This window comes from Hyperolius riggenbachi, chromosome 2, assembly GCF_040937935.1.
Source record: "Hyperolius riggenbachi isolate aHypRig1 chromosome 2, aHypRig1.pri, whole genome shotgun sequence".
Lineage (NCBI taxonomy): Eukaryota > Metazoa > Chordata > Amphibia > Anura > Hyperoliidae > Hyperolius > Hyperolius riggenbachi.
In genome coordinates, this window is record NC_090647.1 from 71,127,040 (window position 1) to 71,148,278 (window position 21,239).

Consider the following 21,239-nt stretch of genomic DNA (forward strand, 5'->3'; position numbering starts at 1 on the left):
TCTCCTAGGACAGTGGTTCCCAACCTTTTCAACATTGTGACACAAATGCTCAGATCTTCGTGGCACGTCACATATGTATAATAGAGAAAATACTATTAACCACAAATGGATGGAAAGAGTGCATTATCCTGAATACACTTAAAAATGAAGGCTAGAACATTTCAGGAATATTAATAAAAACAACCAGTGGGATAGTTAGTCCTCCCCCCCCCCCCCCCAATTTGGAATGATAGCACAGCACTGACAATTTGCACCACGCGTTATAGCCACAGTGTGCCCCCTCCCCCCCCCCCCCAAAGTAATGCCCTCAGACTCAGTATAGGTAGGTAGCCAGGTATAGGTGCCCCCAGTATAGGATCTTATGTGTAGGTGCCCTTAATATAGGTTGCCAAGCATAGGTGCCCCCAGTATAGGAAGTCAGATGAAGGACTCTCCATCCCCCCCACAGGTAGCCAGGCGTAGGTGCCTCTAGTATAGTTAGCCAGGTGTTGGTGCACTCAACAAAGGTAGCCAGCTATAGGTGCCCCCAGTATAGGAAATCAGGTGTAGGTGCCCTCAGCATGGGCAACCAGCTATAGGCGACCCTTAGAAGCCAGCGCCCTGAGCGACCGCTCTGGTCGCTCAGGTCAAAGGCCGGCTATGGCCTCTGGATCCTCCAGAGGTTTATTGTGTTCTCCTGGAGATCACCACTGCTGCCCGACACCCTCTTGTAAATTGTGACTGCCAGCCCCGGGCCGCCCATGAGGCGAGGTGAGGCAGGTTCCTCAGGCGGCAGAAGTGGGGAGACAGTGCCCGCCTAGCCGTGGGAGGGGGTAGCAGCCAGGAAGGGAGGTGTTACGATATTCGGGACGTTGTTGACCCTGCCACCAGCACAGGCTCTCCCAAGGCGCGGAGTCTAAGTGACCACTTTTGTCTTCACCAGAGCGCCCCGCAAGGGACGATGGGCTGCTACCCCTAGTGGGCAGAGGACTACTTTGCTGCAAGTGGTCACCAGGTCGCGGCCCCTGGGATCGAACCCACCGGAGGAGACGGAGAGAACAACGGTCCACTTGAGAGGTTCAGGCAGAAGCGTAGTCGGGTACAGGCCAAGGTCAGGACAGGCAGTAGACTAGCAGGAACAGTAGACAAGCAGAGGTCAGGGCAGGCAGCAGACAAGCGTAAACGATAAACAAGCTGAGGTCGGGACAGGCGGCTAGAATCGTAAGTTAGCAACAGGCAAAATCGTCAACGGGCAAAACAGAGGTCAAGACAAGGCTCCAGCGGCTACTGGCACCAAGCTGATCAGAACAAACAGCACTGAATAGCTCCAGCAGCTCACTTAAATACTGAATTCATAATTGGCGCCCTGCGCGTGCGTGTACACATGCGCGCTAACACGGACGCTCGGACCCGTGCGCGCACTGCAATGGCCCACAGAAGACCGCTCAGATGACATAAAAGATGTTGCGCAAGCGCGTAGATGTACGCGCGCGTAACCGCCGGCGACAGGTACTGTAACAGGAGGGCAGCAGGCACAGCGGTGGGTAGTGGAGTCGGACCCCCCTCACCTGGGTCCCACCGGTCTGCGCTCCCCCTCCAGCTGTTAGCTTTGTGTACAAGTATCAGGCAGCAGGAGGGAACCGATGACTCACCTCCTTATGTTCCCACGTTCATCACTTCCTGCCACGCCGCTCTTCTGGACTTGCGGAAGTACAGCAGGCGGCATTGCAGAAAATGACAAGCGGTGGAACGCAGCACTGGAACGCGGAAGGATACTTGTACACTGCGGTAATAGCTGGAGGGGGAGCACGGACCGGGGAGACCCAGGTGAGGGGGCCTGCCCACTGCCCCTGCTTCCTGGCTGCCCCTCCAGCTCGGCGCCCCCCCATGGCCAGGTGGGGGAACCAGGTGAGAGAAGTGGGTGGAGCCTACAATAGCCAATCAAAATTCACTGTGGAAGCATGATGGGGGCTGGCAAGGGACCGAGCAGCCTGAAGGAGGCTGGAGGAAGCCACTGGTACATATATTTTTTTTTTAATTTGCCCTTCTCAGGCTTTCTTTCAAGACAGTGTATCTGGAAAGAAAAGTGCCCTAAAGATTACTTACTCTACGAGGAGGAACCCTCTGCATCCTAAAGAGGCTTCCCCCATCCTCCTCACCAGGGGGGATCAAGCACTGGCTCCCTCGAAAATCCCCTTGTCTCTGCATTCAGGAGCCTCGCACAGGCGCAGTCACAGCTTCCTTTTGGGCTCCAGTGGAAGTTTCCGAGCCTGATTGCGTCCTACTGCTGTCTGCGCCTGTGCAGTAGAGCAGGCCCAATTCCACTAGAGCTCGGCTATTTCCACTGGAGCCCAAATGGAAATCCGCTAGTGCTACTGCGCAGGTGCAAGCCATCTGCAGTAGCAGGACACAATCGGGCTTGGCTATTTCTGCCGGAGCCCGAGCGGGACGTTTCTAGTGCGCATGTGCAGGGAGGCAACTCTTTGGGGGTCCTAGCGCTGGACCGGACTGACATTGACATACAAGGAAGCAGAGGCTTCCCCCCCTCCTGAGGTAAGTATCTAAATCTGCAGATAGCAAGCTTCATAGGTTTGCTTTAAAAGTGAATATGGACTCTTGCACAGGACAGAAGGATAAAGTACGTAAATGCACCTTGTATGTATTTAGAGAGTTTAGCCTGTATAATTTCCCTCATCTGTGACTAATCACAACTGTAATTTGATCTCTTACCCGTATCAGCTGGCTGCCTCGGCAGAGCAGCTAATTTGTAAACACAGGATGTTAAGGGTTAACATAGGGTATGTCTGCTTCTATGAAAGCAAGAAGTAGACACTCTGCAGATTTATTGCAGGCTTTGTATCAATTGTAACAAAGAAATGTTTTTTTCTTTAAAGGTTATTATGCTGTTGCTTATCATTTAGAGAAGAGGGGAAATTCTGAGTTCAGGTCCGCTTTAACCATACTGGTTCTTCCTCATGGGATACTATATCTTGTATATGATGTCATTGTAAATTAATTCTGTCCATCTTTTACCAGTTGATCATTCCGCACCTTCGCTACACACTGGATATAAACTTAGTTAGCGTTGCCAAGCTGGTTGGTCCAGGAGGCGTGTTTGACAAGGTAAATTGTTTATTATTACAAACTGATTAAAGCCCAACTCTAGGAACAAATGTTGTGTAGCCTCTCAACTGCCGTGCCTGTTTTTGCCTGTCTATATGTCAGCCAATTAGCTGGTGTAAAATCACTGTAAAGTGTTGCTGTAGTGCATCCATGCATAAGAATCCGCTGTCATATCCTGAGATAGAAGTATCTATTCTCCCCCATTCTCTCACAAACCCTCCCCTCCTAGTGCCTAGCACTAACCATACACCTAATGCCATTGCCTAACACTGACCTTCCTTCCTCTGCCTAACACTAACCACCTAACTAATGCCTAACACTAACCTCCCCTCCTAGTGCCTAACACTAACCACCCAACATGGTTGATGCCTAACATGATGCCTAACATTAACCTCCTCTCCTAATGCCTAGCATCCTATGGCTCCCTCCATTCTCCCCCCGGCGGCTCCGTTAGAGTGGTGACACCAAAATCATGGGCCAGTGTGCATGTGCGTCCCCTCCACACCACGGCCGCACGCTCAGTTCATTATTTCAAGAGCTGTGTGTGTGCAAAACTCTTACGCCGCATGCGCACTGGCCCACGACTTCGGGCCAAGTCGCCACTCTAACGAAGCTGCCCGGGGCAGAACGGAGGGAGCCTGGAGGACGCCGACGGACTTCAACTATGAGGGGCTGGAGGAAGCCCCAGGGAAGTTCATTTGCCCATTTTAATGTCTGCTCAGGGACCCTGTAATAACTGTAATTGCCATTTTAGTGTAAGATTGACTCTTAAATTTCCACTTCCCAATAAACAACTGATTCTGTGGAAATTGGAATTTCTAATTCTGACTTCTGCATATTAATTTTTCTTTAACAAAGTTGGTTAATTGTAAAAAATAAATAAACTCAGAGAGTATTTTTTGGGAGGGGGGAAGATGAATGTACGTTATGTGGAAACTGCATTTCCAATTGGCAATCACGGCAAACTTCTCCATTCTCTGATTGGCCTAATACTTCCGAAATCTTCTGATTGGCCTAAAATTTCGGTGGTAATCCAATTTCTGCAGAAAAATTCAGCATTCTGTGATTGGCCTAATATTTCCGAAGTGAAACATTCTGCATAGTCTGATTTGTCCAGTGCTTCCGAGAACTGTGATTGGGCTAAAATTTCTGAGTTGCATTAATACGGCATTTCCGTGGAATTCCTAATTTCATATACCGATTTCTGCATACCGATTTCTGCCGCGGTATCCGGATTTCTTTTAGAAAACTCGGAAATCGGATTTTCACTACAATTTTCTGACCATCCCCACTCAAGAGCAATGAGGCAGATTCACTAAAATATAACGCGCTTATTAGCGTGAGTTAATTTTAACCATTTCTGCTGTCCGGACGTGAAGCTCACATCTGGGCAGCTGCTCTGCTGCGGTGCCGCGCTTCGGCGCACTCCCGCGCATGATCACGGGCGCGCCCTCGTGCTGTCCCCCGGTAGCCCTGGGATCAGTGAACGGGAAAATGGTTCCCGTTCACCGATCCGTGTCCCCAGCAGAAAAAACGAATCGCTCTCGCTAGAGGCTTCAATGTTTCTGCACGTACAATTTTCCGCGTCCCCCTTGTACTTCCGCTTAGCGAGAAGCACAAGGATGGAAAAGAAATTGAGGGTGGCCATCTTGTGGCCAAATAGTAAAACTACATCTACACATTTTTTTTACATTACAATTTACACATATAATAGCATTAACAATTAACTGTTTATTTCCCACACCAAAATATTACCCAAATTAAAATTTTAATGTAAAAAAAAATAAATTACAATAATAATAAAAAAAAGACATAAATAGTTACCTAAGGGTCTGAACTTTTTAAATATGCATTTGAAGGGGGTATACTACAAACAAGTTTTAAATTATAAGCTTGTAAATAGTGATGGACGCAAAACGGAAAAAATGCACCTTTATTTCCAAATAAAATATTGTTGCCATACATTGTGATAGGGACAAAATTTAAATGGTGTCATAACCGAGACAAACGGGCAAATAAAATACATAGGTTTTAATTACGGTAGCGTGGATTATTTTAAAGCTATAATGGCCGAAAACTGAGAAATAATGAATTTTTTCAATTTTTTTCTTATTAATCCTGTTAAAATGCATTTATAAAAAAATAATTCTTAGTGAAATGTACCACCCAAAGAAAGCCTAATTAGTGGCGGAAAAAACAAGACATAGATCAATAAATTGTGATAAGTAGTGATAAAGTTATTAGCAAATGAATGGGAGATGAAAATTGCTCGGATGCATAAGGTGAAAAATCCCTGCGGGCTGAAATGGTTAACAAGCGCACAGGCTAAATGCTGTCCTGTCAGTGTAGCGTTACCTGCAACCCTTGGAAGTGCCACGCGATGTGTTTGTAGCGCGACAGTGCTACTTCATTAGCACGGCCGCTACCACACTAATTAATGTAATAGCGGCCACGCTAGTCGTGCTACAAACACAGGTAACTTAAGAACACACGCTACGCTAACAGGACCACGCGTAGCACACGCTCGTTAAATTAACTCATACTGACAAGGGTGTGACATTTAGTGAATCTGCCTCGATGTGCTGTAATGCTGTGCATAAAGTTATTCAATCCAGAGCAATCAAAAAAGTACTTTCATTAGTCTGCTCTACCAGAGCTGATAAAAGATGAATTCTGGGCGGTTGGGGCTGATTACTGGGTGCCATTTTCCTCTGTGTCGTACTTTTGGATTATTCTGTATTTTTTTTAATTACATCAGGCTGCATCACTTGACCAGGTTGGGGTTGGAATTCTTCTAAAGAAAGCCATGAAGGAGGTGACCTACAGCAGTCTCTGCCTTCCTGATGACATTCAGGCCAGAGGACTGGAGACTGTGCCTAATTACCTGTACAGGGATGATGGAATGAAGATCTGGGCAGCTATAGAAAGGTATAGATCTATGTGCCTTACCTAAAAATACTGCACTTGGCATCAAAGAGGTCTTAAAGTGTACCAGAGCTGACTAAATAGAAAAGTGTTATACATATCTGGGGCTTCCACCAGCCCTATCCACACAGATTGCTTCCATGCTGCCGTCCTCAGCCTTCTCCTGCAGCCAATGAAGGGATACGTAGATAGCGCACTTCTCTTGCACAGACTGGCCGCGACTGGAGGAAGTTACAGGGCCCAGTATTGACGCAGGAGAAGGCTGAGGACGGCAGCCTGGGAGCGATCCGTGCGGATGGGACTGGAGGAATCCCCAGGTATGTATAACAATTTTCTATTTAGCCAGCTCTGGTTCCTTTTAGTTATTCACACATCCAGATAGCTGTAGTGTGAAAGAATTGTTTTGGTTGACCCAAGTACAGGCTCAGTCCGGAGCTTTCTGCTAAACAACCTGTTCTGCCCAATGAGGGGCAGGCAGAAGGATGAGCTGGAGGAGCTCAGCTGTGAACTACAGCAGGAACTTAAAGGACACCTGAAGTGGTAGGGATCTGGAGATTGCCATATTACTTTCCTTTTAAAGTGGATCCAAATGCTTGCAAAGCACCCAATGAAAAGTTTTCATTCCACATATAAATGCTGTAGAAATCCACTACACTGAGCTGTGTGTGTTTGTTTAGCTACATCAGACTGTAGTCAGACTTATCAGTGGCTGTGAATGAGAGCAGTGGTTCTGCCCTTACAGGAAAATACTGAGGCTTAACCCTTTCTGTGCTCCCTGAAAATTAATCCAGCTAAAACTTTAAAAACATTTTTTTAAAGATTTTCTTAAAATGGAATGAACGTTATCATGCTGTGCCTAATCTTTTAGAGCAGAGAGGATGTTCTAAGTTTAGCTCCACTTTAAACAATGGAAATATCCTGGCTGTCCTGCTGATGCTCTGCCCACAAAGAGCGTAATTTATGGCAAAAAGCAAAACAAAAACAAATCATCAAAGATCATTCACTTGTGAGAAGCAGTGATAAAGTTATGGCCAAATGAATGGAAGAAGCACTGACAGGTGAAATGTGCTTTTGGTGATAAAGGGACACTTAAGGCTAGCAAAAAAAAAAAGTTTTACTCACCTGGGGCTTCCACCAGCCCCCTGCAGCTCACACGCAGTCTCGCTTAGATCCTCCTGTCCCCGGCGGCAGCTACTTCCGTTTTCGGCGACAGGCGCTGACAGCCTGTTGCCGAAAACGGAAGTAGCTGCCGCCGGGGACAGGAGGATCCGATCGAGACTGCGTGGGCACTGGACAGCTGCTGGGGGCTGGTGGAAGCCCTGAGGTGAGTAAAACTCATTTTTTTCTTGCCGTAAGTGACCCTTTAAGAGTAAAATGGCATGTGAACTGAAGTGGCTAAAAGTGGCCAATTTCAGGGAAAATGCAAATTGCTCGTGTGGAATCATGGCCATTCTTTTTCAGTAATAAAGTGGTTTGGGCATCACTGGTGATTCCTAGAAAGCAAAAATCACTGCTGAAAGTGCTGTAGTGGGTCCAAGGCCTAAAGCAAAAATAGGGCACATCCAGTCATTGGTTTGCTGGGTTTTTGATATGATAGGAAAATATTGATATTTACATGAATGCTAACTGATCACGGAGCAGTGAAAAATGGCACCAGGCGCGGGCGCTATAAAAATGGCGCCTCATTGAAAACCATTATTAAACGATATTTATCGTTTTATAAAGTTAAAAAATGGCGCCGACTGTCAAAACGATATTTATCGTTTTAAAACCTGCTTTGCTGCCATTTAGAAAATGTCTGCCCGCTGACTTTAACGTTTAATAGCGCCGCCCCCTTAAAAGATAGAAACACCAAATTTGCAGGGAATGTTAAGAAGAGCAGTGGAAAAAGAGGAATTTTTTTTTTTGAAAAAGACCGTATACTTTTTGAGAAAAATCGATTTTAAGTTCTCCTTCTGATCGTGGGAAAATTAAACGCCCGCCGACTTTAGCGGTTAATAGCAAAGCCCCCTTAAATGCCAGAAACACCAAATTTGCAGGGAATGTTACAGTGGGAACAAGAGGAAAACATTTTTTTACAAAAATACCTTATACTTTTTGAAAAAAAATCGTTTTTAAAGTTCAAAGAAAAAAAACGATACATTGAAATGCCGCTGGTCAGTGTGTGGGAAATATTTCCCAGCAGTTAATAGCAAAGGCCCCTTACATCCTAGCAACACCAAATTTGCAGGGTATGTTAAAAAGATAGTTGGAAACAATATTTAAAAAAAAACATTTAAAAATTTGTATTTTTGGGGAATGTCCTGAGTGTTGGAAATCTGAAAAAAATGGCGTGGGGTCCCCCCTCCCGAGCCACTGTAACCCCTTTTCCCCCATGCAGGCTGGGATAGCCAGATTGCGGAGCCCCGGCCGACTGGGACTTCGCACCCTGAGCTATACTAGCCCGCATGGTCCATGGAGGGGCTCCAGGGGAGGGTCGGCCAAGCCTCCCCCTCCCCCCCGAAGCCCTTGTCCAATCCATGGACAAGGGGCTCTTCCCCACCTCCGGTGCCCCAGGAGGAGGTGGGGGCGACGACTCCCTGGGGGGGTTCATGGCGGCATCTGGGAGTCCCCTTTAAGAAGGGGACCCCAGATGCCCACCCCCCTCCCAGGAGAAATGAGTATAGGGGTACAAAGTCCACTACTTAAGCAGCAGGTCAGCAGCACCTAGGTACAAAGGCGCCAGATGTGACTCTGACATTGTGCTGGTAAGTTCCATATGCTTTTTTCTCTCCCATACTCGCTGATTTTTCAACCTACCTCTACATAACCCCCTTTACCTGCTGAAGCTGCCTACCTTATCTCTATATGCAACATATATATGCCTTCCAACCTACCCCTACACAAATTCCTATACCTACTGAACCTGCTCACCTTACCTAACTACTTATATTTCCATACAACATACACTTGCACATTATATATTGTTATCACTATTATATACAATTTTCACCATAACACTTAGCAGCCGCCAGCTCACATCAGTCAGCACCAACTCCCCCCCATTACCCCTCCCCCTTGTTAACCCCCCCCCCCCTCCCTATCATGTTTACTAAATCACTTTGAACCCATCCTTCTGTCAATCAAATTGAATCTTGCCCTGCTACCCCTCCCCCCTAATTTTTGTAATAACAACACTCACCTTAATTTTTCTCACTTTAAAGAAAACACACCACAATGTAAAAACTGTTTGAATATTTATGCTGTTTGTCTGATCACATACCAATACGTGCCTTTTACTCTTGATAGTGTACTCCTATCTCCATTGCCTGATGAAGCGGGTATAGACCCGCGAAACGCGTTGTATAAAAACCTTGGAGTGTACTAATAAATTTATTGTTGCCGAACTACACAGTTCTTTGTGTCTGCTTGAAGGAGGTAAGTCCACCACTGCCTCCTAAGCAAATTTTAAATATTTTAAATACTGTTTTTATCCTTTTGGCGCCTCTGTTCAGTTTACAATAAAGTACCCCTTACCCATTTCCACAAAGGGTTAAATGAAATAAAAACTCAACAACGAGAAAAGTATTTTAATAATCTTAATTAACCAGAAATACTTACCTGTACCTTTAAAATGTTCCCATGTCAATATCCTCGGTAAACGATCCAACGTATACAGTATCCTCCAATCTTGCGACCTTCAATTAAGTTGATTAAAGATCTCCGCCGCCCCCCACATAGCAGAGAATGCGTCCTTCTGGACGCATAGCTGCCGGCTCCCGCTGTCCTCCCAGCCTCCTCACCTCTCACCTAGCCTGGCACCTAGCAGCACCCATGGGTGCCGTGCTGCTAGGTGAGGGGTGACAGGTACAGGCAGGTGGGGAGGAGAGCCAGGGCCGACAGCTACGTGTCCACACAGGACGCATTCTAAGCTATACTAACTGGCTCATTAATGAGCCGGTTCTTTTTGTATTGAATTGAAGGAGCCGGTTCTTTTTGTATTGAACCGAATGAAATCGGCTCATTCGGACGCATTCTCTTCTATGTGGGGGGCGGCGGAGATCTTCAATCAACTTAATTGAAGGTCGCAAGATTGGAGGATACTGTCGTGGGAACATTTTTTTTAAAGGTACAGGTAAGTATTTCTAGCTAATTAAGAATATTAAAATACATTTCTCGTGGCTGCGTTTTTATTTCATTTAACCCCTTGTGGAAATGGGTAAGGGGTACTTTGTACTCATTTCTCCTGGGAGGGGGGTGGGCATCTGGGGTCCCCTTCTTAAAGGGGACTCCCAGATGCCGCCATGAACCCCCCCCCCAGGAAGTTGTCGCCCCCACCTCCTCCTGAGGCGCCGGAGGTGGGGAAGAGCCCCTTGTCCATGGATTGGACAAGGGCTCGGGGGGGGGAAGGGGGGCTTGGCCGACCCTCACCCCCCCCCCCCTGGAGTCCCCCCATACCATGGACCATGCGGGCTGGTATAGCTTAGGGTGCGAAGCCCCATTCGGCCGGGGACAAGGGGTTACAGAGGCTCGGGAGGGGGGACCCCATGACATTTTTTTTTCAGATTTCCCACAAATTCCCACACATTCTCCCGAAAAATAAAAATTTTTTTTTTAAACATTGTTTCCCACTATCTTTTTAACAGATCCTGCAAATTTGGTGTTGCTAGGATTTAATGGGCTTTTTGCTATTAACTGCTGGGAAATATTTCCCACACGCTGACCAGCGGCATTTAAATGTATCGTTTTTTTCTTTGAACTTTAAAATCAATTTTCTCTTTTTGAAAAAAATAAATTTCCTCTTGTTCCCACTGTTCTTCTTAGCATTCCCTACACATTTGGTGTTTCTATCTTTTAAGGGGGCTGTGCTATTAAACATTAAATTCGGCAAGCAGACATTTTCTAAATGGCAGCAAAGCAGGGATTAAAACGATAAATATTCAGGCAGGACAAAAAAAGCAGGTTTTAAAACGATAAATTACGTTCACAAGGTCTGCGCCATTAAAACGATAAATATCGTTTTAAACAAATATCGGGAAGAAGGGGGCGCCATTATTTAACTGGCGCCATTTTTCACTGGACGCAACTGATCAGACTTATGATTTGCTGAGTTTTATTTCTTTACAATTATGGATCATCATTATTAAAGTGTATCTGAAGGGGAAAAAAAGCCTCTAGAAGGTACTTACTCTGCATCCTAAAGAGGCTTTCCCTGCCCTCCTCACCAAAGGGGAGCGCTGGGATCTCCGAAGATCTGCCGACAAGGGCTTGTCAGCAGAGCACCTAGGCGCAATAGCGGCTTCCGATAGGCTCCGGCAAAAATGGTCAAGCCTGATCGGGAACGCTCTACTGCGCAGGCGCATGCCAGTGGCGTAACAATAGGGGATGCGACCCCTGCCGCCCGCTCAGGGACTTTTGTGGGACAGGAGGGATCGCAGCATAAGAGGTGAGCGTGGCCGCAGATCGGTGGGGAGGGGGGACATGCCCCCCTCTCCCTCACCTTGGGCTCTCCTCTCAGCACTCCCCTCCTGCAACCATTAGTGGTAGCGGGTGGCGGCGGCAGGCTGAACACATACCTCCTTCTCGCCGGAGGTCTTCCGATCGCTAACAGCTTCATGCTACTTTCTGTTTACACAGGAAGTTACATGAAGCACTCAGTGATCGGAAGACCTCCGGCGAGAAGGAGGTATGTGTTCAGCCTGCCGCCGCCACCCGCTACCACTAATGGTTGCAGGAGGGGAGTGCTGAGAGGAGAGCCCGTGGTGAGGGAGAGGGGGGCATGTCCCCCCTCCCCACCGATCTGCGGCCACGCTCTCCTCTTTTTTTGCAGGGGGGCCCGGGGATTTCTAGGTATGCCCCTGGCGCATGCGGTTTGTGCCTGCGCAGTAGAACAGACCAGATTGGGCTATTTCCGCCAGAGCGGAATGCAGCTAGTGTTCTTGCGCCCCACCTATTGAGAATATTGAAGTCAGTGTTGCTGCGGGGGAGTCAGCGCTGGATCCAGCTGGCTGAGGGGGACGGGGAAGCCTCATTAGGATCCAGAGGCTTTCCTATCCTGAGGTAAGTACCCCCGCCCCCCCGAGGCACTTTTTTTCCTACAGTTTTACTTTAAATGAAGATGTGCTTAGTGTTGAAGCTATGGCTGTGTTTGTCCCGCAGCATCAGGTATGTGTGACGCCACCCTGCCTCTGCTATGCTCTCATTCCAGTAAAACTTTTCAAATATTTACAATATGCTGAAATGTCAGCTAAAAAGCCAAAATCCATTCACAAGCATCAGCTATGAGTGCCATTCGCATGAATGTAGATATGCTGTATTTCATGGTGTAAAAAATTGCTATACATTCTGACCTGTTTTTTTTTTACCATGTAGCTTTGTGTCCAGTGTTGTAAATCACTATTATACGAGTGATGAGATGGTCAGAGGAGATGCAGAACTTCAGGCTTGGGTGGCCGAGATCTTCACTTATGGATTTCTGGAAAGTGAAGCTTCAGGTAATTGTGAGAAATAATTATATCCTTATTATCAAACTGTCAAAACTGTTGAACAATGTACCATGTAGATTTTTAGCGCCCTGGTCTAAAATAATACTGTTGATACTCCAACTCCCGGTACCTTTGTATGACTCATAACTTGTTCACACAGTGTTTTAAGGCAACCTGAAATAGATTGAAATAAAAAAGTTAGCTACTTACCTATGAAGAAGGAAGCCTCTGGATCCCCCAGAAGCTTTCCACACCCTCCTGGAGAGCATTGCTTCTGGCGGCACCACCTGAGCATTCAGGCAGTTGCTTCTTTGAACTCCTCTCATCAGGATGACGTCTTAGAGCCATCCCCTCTAGGACCACCAGGTGCAGGAGCACGTTCTTCCCCCAGGCTGTCCTTCTACTGAACTCTAGCGCTCACCCCTGCCCCGCCAAGCTGAGACACCCCAGTCCTTTGGTAGCCTGATGCCCACCCTGAACTTTGAGCCCTCCTATGCGGAACTTTGCCCCACTTCCTAGCAGGGCTGGCGCAATCATAGAGGCAAAAGCGGGCAGTTGCCCCAGGGCCTACTTTCTTGTACTGCTGCCATTTCGATGTGTACCATAACCAATTCTGAGTACGTCATACAGCGTACATGACAAATAAAGTTTATTCTGATTTTGTTGTAGATGATACACACACACACACACACACACACACACACACACACACACACACGCACACACTTTATTTGGCTATTTATCCTGGTTAATACACCATTTAAATTATGTTCCTAGTACAATGTATGGTGACAATATTTTATTTGGAAATAAAATTATATTATTTTCTATTTTCTGCTCATTGTACTCTATCAATATTTACAAGGCCTTATTTGCAAAAACAACAGTAATATACCCTCATGGCATACAAATTGAAAAAGCTGAGTTCCTAAGGTAACAATTTACAGTATGTGTTCCCTTGAACCATTAAGTACTGGCTTGGTAATCATCGGGAGCGTGCAAGTATCCACACACAAGAGTTCATGCACGAACACGAGGACCAGTGGGAGTGTGTACATGCACAGAATGGGGCGTACACATGTACAATTGTGCACAGCGGCAGTGAAACTGCTACTTGGCGAGACTCTCATCTTGGCATGGGCAGTGCTAGGAAAAGAGCACATACAGTATGTCTTAGGCCTCTTGCACACTGCAAGCAAATCAGATTCAGATTCAGATTTTTAATCTGTTTTTACATCCGATTCCGATTCAGATTTTTAATCTTAACTGCATGCTGCGTTTTTTGATCCGTTTTTCTGTTGAATGTATTCAAGGAAAATCGGAAACGGAATCGGAATCGGAAACGGAATCGGAATCGGAAAACGGATTTGCAGTGTGCAGGGAGCCTGATATCCAATTTTGGTAGATGAAGAATTATCACTGGTTGGCCAGTGAATCTTCTTCCTTCTGGTTTACAACAGAAGGCTTTTGAGACTGCTCTATCTTTAGTCATGTACTATAAGTGGTCAATCCAGGACAATCGTCCTGTCTACCATTTGGCAATAATATGGCAGTCTTCGCATAGACAGTACAGCTCAGCTTTAGTTTGAAATTACCATAAATAATTTTCTTGTTCTTCCACTGTGTCTTCCCAAGAAGCAAGCAAACCTTCATCTTCCTATGTGAGAAACAAAGTTGACTAACTTCTAATAAACACGTTGCACTCTTTATTTTGCATATACTGTATGTCCAAATGGCTGATCCTAATCATGTTTGAAAGTATATTAAGTCTACAGTGTTGCAAAGGTCTTGAGTACAAGGTTCTACTGTTGCTTTCAGGAATCCCATCTTCCTTGGAGACAAAGGCCTGCTTAATCAAGTACCTGACTATGGTGATATTCAGATGTTCTGCTCAGCACTCAGCAGTTGGAACCAGTCAGGCAAGTGACAAAGAACTAGTACATATAGAGATGGATGTTTATGTCATACCAGTACAGAGAATTTGACGACGAATAACAATTTCATCTTAAGTGAAGAGGAGGCTGTTGCAGTCCTCTGCATACCAACAATGCCCATACTGAGATTTAAATGTTTTATCAACTAAGCAATTCCAGCTTTGATGCTGTGGTTTTTTAACCGTCTTCCCTCCTCCTCTCTCTCCCTCCCTCCACAGCGATAGCGGGCCGCCAGTGCTGTTACTCACTGTGCCTCTTGCCCGTGCAGATCACATCACCAGCTCTGGTCTCCTCTGTCCACGGTACCAGGGCATGTGGCTTGTTGATGTTATCAAGCTGCACCCCAGTACTGTAGACAGAGAGGACCGGAACTGGTGGTATGATCTGTGCGGGCAAGAGGCACGCTGAGTAACAGCACCTGCCGCGCGCTATCGCTGCGAAGGGAGGGAGAAAGGGTGGACACCATTGCAGGGGGGAGGCGGGATGCTTTACTGTGGCACCTTTACTGGCCAACCTGTACTGTGACACCTATACTGGCTAACCTGTACTGCGACACCTATACTGGCTAACCTGTACATGCGGCACCTATAATGGATAACCTGTACTGCGGCATCTATAGCTGGCTTACCTATACTTACAACGGTGTGCTGATACATTGTTGTGTATCAAAAATCGTCAATCGAATCAAAATCACAATTTCTGATGGAAATCGGGCAATTCAATCTTTTCCCAAAATCTTTCAGGCCTACTGGCTGGCTTGTTTAAAATGCCAGTGCTATAGGGGCTGGCGGGCAGTTTTCTGTGACTTAATTGCACAGATCAGATGGGCGGGCACAGCAACCAGTGGGTGGGCCAGGAGGGGGGCCAGGCCTGATGTGTGAGGGGCCCCAAATTTCTGATGGAGGCCCTGTGCATGGCAATATTGCTGTTACTTCCCCACGGAAGCACCACAAGATATTCTAGTAACGTGACACATGGTAGGCTAGTAGCATGACCACAGTAGCGTAGCCATACCATAGTAATACGGGCATTTAGTGATTCTTGTTGGTCCGTAGATAAAGAGGGGAGTTGTTTAACTAGCCAACCATGTCTCCAGAGCAGAAGAGTTGTGTAGTAGGTACCTGTCCTAGGAGTTTTCCATAATTTTCCTTAAAAATCTAAATCCCACTAGAAGGCAAGGTCTACACAGTACCACTGCTATTGCGTAATTTGTAAGAGTGGGATGGTTTGTAATACTGGGTTAAAAGGTTATTGCTTCACAATAAAAACCTAGCTTTGGAAAATGTTAGGGCTGTCTGGTGAGTTAAAGCGGACCCAAACCAAACATTTTTTTTATTAAAAATATTTAGTTGCACCACTCAATACACATACAAAGATAAATAAACACTCCTTCAAGCCTATGATCATTTCAGTGCATGCTTTTCACCCTTCTCTTTTCATAGCTAGGGTTATACTGGGGGCAGCCATTAGCAATTCCTCCATTGCCGGACACCACCTACTCCACCAGTTTGCCGGAAAAATCCCGGCAATATGAAAGGAAGGGAGGGGTTCCTCCAATAAATGTAAAATATTTTATATTTGTCATCATGCAGCTGAAAAAATGCTGCTGATTATTATTATAATTTAGAAAATAGATTTTATTTCTGAAATCTTGTATTTTTTATTTGAGTCCAAGGAATCGAGCTTGGTTCATTTAAACTTTATTGAATATGTAATATTGGGGGTAGGAGTTTAAAAATGTTTTTTATGAAGACCATCCTATTCTCTAGAAAGAAGCAAAATTCTTAAAATTCTTTGCTTTTTTAACCAAAGTCTCCTAATGACGGGTTTGTGTGCCATCCAGTGCAATGCAGGGGGTTATCCTCTTCAGCGTTGTGTAAAAAAATATTCCTCTAGCTTCATCGCAACCTCCATCCTACTAGTGTGTTCCACAATCATTAAGTCTCCAGTTTCTGGACATAAATATTCAATTGTCCACAGAATAGTAGCGCTCAGTTCATATATTCAACCGTCCAGAGTCTTTCAAAGTTCTCTTTGGCATATGAACACACCTCGGAAAAAACATATCGAAATTGCAATAGTGCAGACTGTTGTTTAGTTGAGCAATACACGGCCAGTGTGACTCTTTCCACTCCCTATAGTGTGCAGGTGTGGGGGGTATGGCAGACCAGCACCAGCTAAACATACACTCCCCTCAAACCCCTATAGCTCCCTGCTCACCATCTGGTTATATATGAAGGAGTTGCAGTCCCTGGTTTCCACTGTAGTGTCAGAGGGTTAGTTGCTTCAAGCAGCCGCTTACGGAAAAACTTCCCTTAGTCCCTATTAGTGTATAGCTCAAAACAAGCTCAGTTGCTTCCAATATGTAAAATTGGAAGATACTGTTATCTACAGTTTGGGTGTGGATTTGAAGCTGAATAGCAGGACAAAGTGCTTTGTTTAACCATTTCACTGATGTTCTGGGATAGTCTCTTTCAATCTGTGAGGAATCTTTTAGAGCAAATTAGAAATGTTGGCTTTAAGACCACTTTAAAGGATACCCGAACTGACATGTGACATTATGAGATAGACATGTGTATGTACAGTGCCTAGCACACAAAAACTATGCTGTGTTCCTTTTTTTATTTCTCTGCCTGAAAGAGTTAAATATCAGGTATGCAAGTGGCTGACTCAGTCCTGACTCAGACAGGAAGTGATTACAGTGTGACCCTCACTGATAAGAAATTCACCTTTTTTACCTCTTTCTTGCTCTCAGAAGCCATTTTCTGCTAGGAAAGTGTTTTATAGTTGGAATTTCTTACCAGTGAGGGTCACACTGTAGTCACTTCCTGTTTGAGTCAGGACTGAGTCAGCCACTTGCATACCTGATATTTAACTCTTTCAGGCAGAGAAATAAATAAAGGAACACAGCATAGTTATTTGTGTGCTAGGAACTGTACATACACATGTCTATCTCATAATGTCACATGTCAGTTCGGGTATCCTTTAAGGAATTCCGTTTGAGAGTCATTAGGGGCGTATAGCAATTAATTATAGCCAGGCCCGGATTTTCCTCACAGGAGCCTATAGGCACAGATGTCCTGGCACCTTGGATTTTGCCCTCAATGAACCTACAAACCCCCAAACTGCACCGCCTGTGTACTTCCCTTGCCCATCATAGGTAAATGCAGGTGCCCCTTAGTATTCAGTAGCTAGAATTACACTAAATATTAAGTAGCTAGAGGTGCCCCTGACTAAAGGGAGATCTGGTGAGTGGAGTACAGAGAGCAGGATGAGTAACCTCTCATTTACATTCTCATCAGGATGCTGCATAGGGAAGGAGGGAGAGAGGGGCTCAGGGAGGAGAGTGCCTTATGGTAAATCCGGCCCTGATTATAGCAATTACTGCCTATCAATACCAATATTCTGCCTTTAGAGTCTCTAAATGAATCAGATGATTTCCATTTTATTTTAATGTTTTGAAAGCTGAGTATTATAGTGATCACACACTGTATATTAAAAGTACCTGAAGGGGAAAAAATTACCCAGTTTTGTTACTTACTAGGCATGGTCGGAAAATTCCGCGGAATTATTAATTCCGTGATTCCGATCGGAATTAATAATTCCGATTTTGTTAGTCGGAACGGAATTTCTATATATCTCAAATGGAATTCCGCGTAAATTTTATAATTCCACCGGAATTTTCCAGAATAACATCAAAAATCTTCCTTCCTTCCTTCCTCTTCCTTTCTTCCTCCTCCTCCATCCATCCTCTTATATCATCCAGTAGGGAATTGCAGATTTTCAAAACAGCTTATATACCATATCTGGGATTTGAACCCAGGATGCAGTGTGTAGTAGGTATCTGTCTTAACCTCTAGACCATGAACCACACTACATGGTAAAGCTGTCCTAGCATAAACCATACTACCATTATGATCAATTCAATAGAAAAAGTAGCATGATTAAGGATTGGTACTTTTTGAAAAGCATGCTTATATACCATAGCTGGGATTTGAACCCAAGATGCAATGTGTAGTAGCTAGTAGGTATCTGTCTTAACCTCTAGACCATGAACCACACTACATGGTAAAGCTGTCCTAGCATAAACCATACTACCATTATGATCAATTCAATAGAAAAAGTAGCATGATTAAAGGGGAACTGAAGAGAGAGGTATATGGAGGCTGTCATGTTTATTTCCTTTTAATCAATACCAGTTGCCTGGCAGCCCTGCTGGTCTATTTCTCTGCAGTAGTATCTGATTAAAACCAGAAACAAGCATGCAGCTAGTCTTGTCAGATCCGACTTATAAGTCTGAACCACTGAAACACCTGATCTGCTGCATGCTTGTTCAGGGGCTATGGCTAATAGTATTAGAGGCAGAGGATCAGCAGGGCTGCCAGGCAACTGGTATTGTCTAAAAGGAAATAAACATGACAGCCTCCATATACCTCTCTCTTCAGTTCCCCTTTAAGGATTGGTACTTTTTGAAAAGCATGCTTATATACCATAGCATATCTATTGAATTGATCATAATGGTAGTATGGTACATGCTAGGCCAGCTTTAGCATGTAGAGGTGGGACAAGGTCCTTCAGCAGAGAGAGATTTTAAAAATTTTCTGACGTAATTCCGTATATCTCGGAATTTCGCGGAACAGCTCAGGAATTCAGTCGGAATGAAACGGTAGCGGAATTTCGGTAGTGGCGGTATGCGGAATTACCACGGAATCGGAAATTGGCTCTTCCGACCATGCCTGTTACTTACCTAAGTAGAGGCAGATCTCTGGATCCTTGAGAAGTTGTATCTGTCTCTCTCCACCTTGCTGTTCCGGTGCTGGGACCTCCTGAAGCTCGTCAACAATCTCTTGCTGATGGAGCATGGCCACACTGCATAGTAGCCAGGAGCCGAATGAGCTTGACTTTTTCCATTGAGCCTAAACAATGGCTCCATGCTACTGTGCAGTGCGGTAGTGCTCGTATATGCATGGGAGCACAGCAGCAAGGTTTGGGGGAGGGTGTTCCCGCTGCTGGAGCAGCACGGTGGTTGGAGACAGGGGAAGCCTCTGGGAGATCCAGAGGCTTCACTCTACCATGGTAAGTATTATTATTATTTTGAATTTACATAATACCGGCATCTTTCGCAGTATGTTACTTTTTCCTTTATTTAATGTTACGTTTAAATAATCTACCAGTACCTAACAAAAGCTCCCAGACTCAAAGGATACACCTGGGAATTAAAAAAAAAAAAGTTTTACTCACTTGGGGCTTCTTCTGCATATGCACGGGCACACTGGACACCTTTCACGATTGTATTGCCATTGCCGGGAGCGCTCTGCGCTTGCGCAGCTCAGTTCTCTCATGAGAAGCATGCGGCATGCCCGCACATGTACAGAGGGTCCAGACCTGGCCACAGGTTACAATCTTACAAAGGGGCGACCGGAACTTTGACTCAGAGCAGAACCATGCTGTGGGACCTAATGGACTTAGAGGGGCTGCAACGTGAATAAACCTTTTTTTTCTTAATTCCCAGATGTATGCTTTAACCACCCTGGCGTTCTATTAGGATCGCCAGGGCGGCTGCGGGAGTTTTTTTTTTTTTAATTAAAACAAAACTATTTCATGCAGCATGAAAGCCCACTAGAGGGCGCTCCGGATGCGTTCTTCTGATCGCCTCCTGCGACCAGAAGTAACAAGGAAGGCTGAAATGAGCAGCCTTCCTTGTTTCGCTTACCTCGTCTCCATGGCGACGAGCGGAGTGACGTCATGGACGTCAGCCAACGTCCTGACGTCAGCCGCCTCTGATCCAGCCCTTAGCGCTGGCCGGAACTGTTTGTTCCAGCTACGCTGGGCTCAGGCGGCTGGGGGGACCTCCTTTCACGGCTGCACGCGGCGGATCGCCGCGCTGCGGCGGCGATCAGGTAGCACACGCGGCTGGCAAAGTGCCGGCTGCGTGTGCTGCTTTTTATTTCATGCAAATCGGCCCAGCAGGGCCTGAGCGGCAGCCTCCGGCGGTAATGGAAGAGCTGAGCTCGTCCATACCGCCCGGCTGGTTAATGCTAATTTTATTTAGGAGAAGAAATGGATAGCACTGTAAATTCGTAGTTTAAGATATTTCAAAAAGTTTTTTTTTTCTATTTATTTAAAGTGAGTCTGAACTGGTCAAGGAATCTCATCCTCGACCCTGCCAGGCTTGAACCCTCTGAACATATCTGACAAGAGCTTGTCCATTATGTTCTCTTGGTTGCGCTCTTGTAGTATCGCCGCACTACTTCATGAAGGGTAGAGGGGCCGCAAACTGTCAGAGGGTCCTGGCCAGATGGTGGTGTCGAGAAGGACACGGGAAGCCTTTGGATTATCCACAGGTAAGTATCCTAGATAAGTAACTTTTTGTTCCTCCGGTAAGTACAGGTTTGCTTTAATGCTGCTATCTCTGCCTGTGTTCATTCATTATTATGTTCTATCCTGAAAGAGGGTCTGACAATCTCCATACATTCCAAACTTAAAAGCTATTTCTGGAGAGGTAGTACTTTACTGAATATGTAGGTCAGCATGGACGTGATCTTGGTTGGACAATGACTTTATTGTCATGCCATTCAGATATTTTTTTTATATCTTGTTGTATAAGATATGTATTTCCCTTTCAGTTTGACTTCTTTTCCTGGACACCCAATGGACCTAGCACCATGAAGAGTCCTCCACCCACAGCTAAAGGGGTCACCACAATGGAGACCATCCTGGCAACTTTACCTGCTGTGAACACTTCTGCTTTCATAATAACATATATTTTGTTACTCAGTATTGAACCAGAAGACCAGGTAAGAAAAAAAGAAGA

The 21,239-nt window shown here is 45.5% G+C and overlaps 1 protein-coding gene across 1 annotated transcript in view; it reads left to right on the forward strand.

Annotated features, from left to right (window-relative positions):
* LOC137545544 (hydroperoxide isomerase ALOXE3-like) overlaps positions 1-21,239 on the forward strand; it is a 75,120-nt gene that overhangs the window by 51,123 nt on the left and 2,758 nt on the right. Inside the window, exons 9-13 of the mRNA XM_068266902.1 lie at positions 3,016-3,102; positions 5,861-6,030; positions 12,379-12,500; positions 14,310-14,410; positions 21,052-21,222. Coding sequence (XP_068123003.1) covers positions 3,016-3,102; positions 5,861-6,030; positions 12,379-12,500; positions 14,310-14,410; positions 21,052-21,222 — 651 coding nt within the window. The remainder of the gene's footprint in view (positions 1-3,015; positions 3,103-5,860; positions 6,031-12,378; positions 12,501-14,309; positions 14,411-21,051; positions 21,223-21,239) is intronic.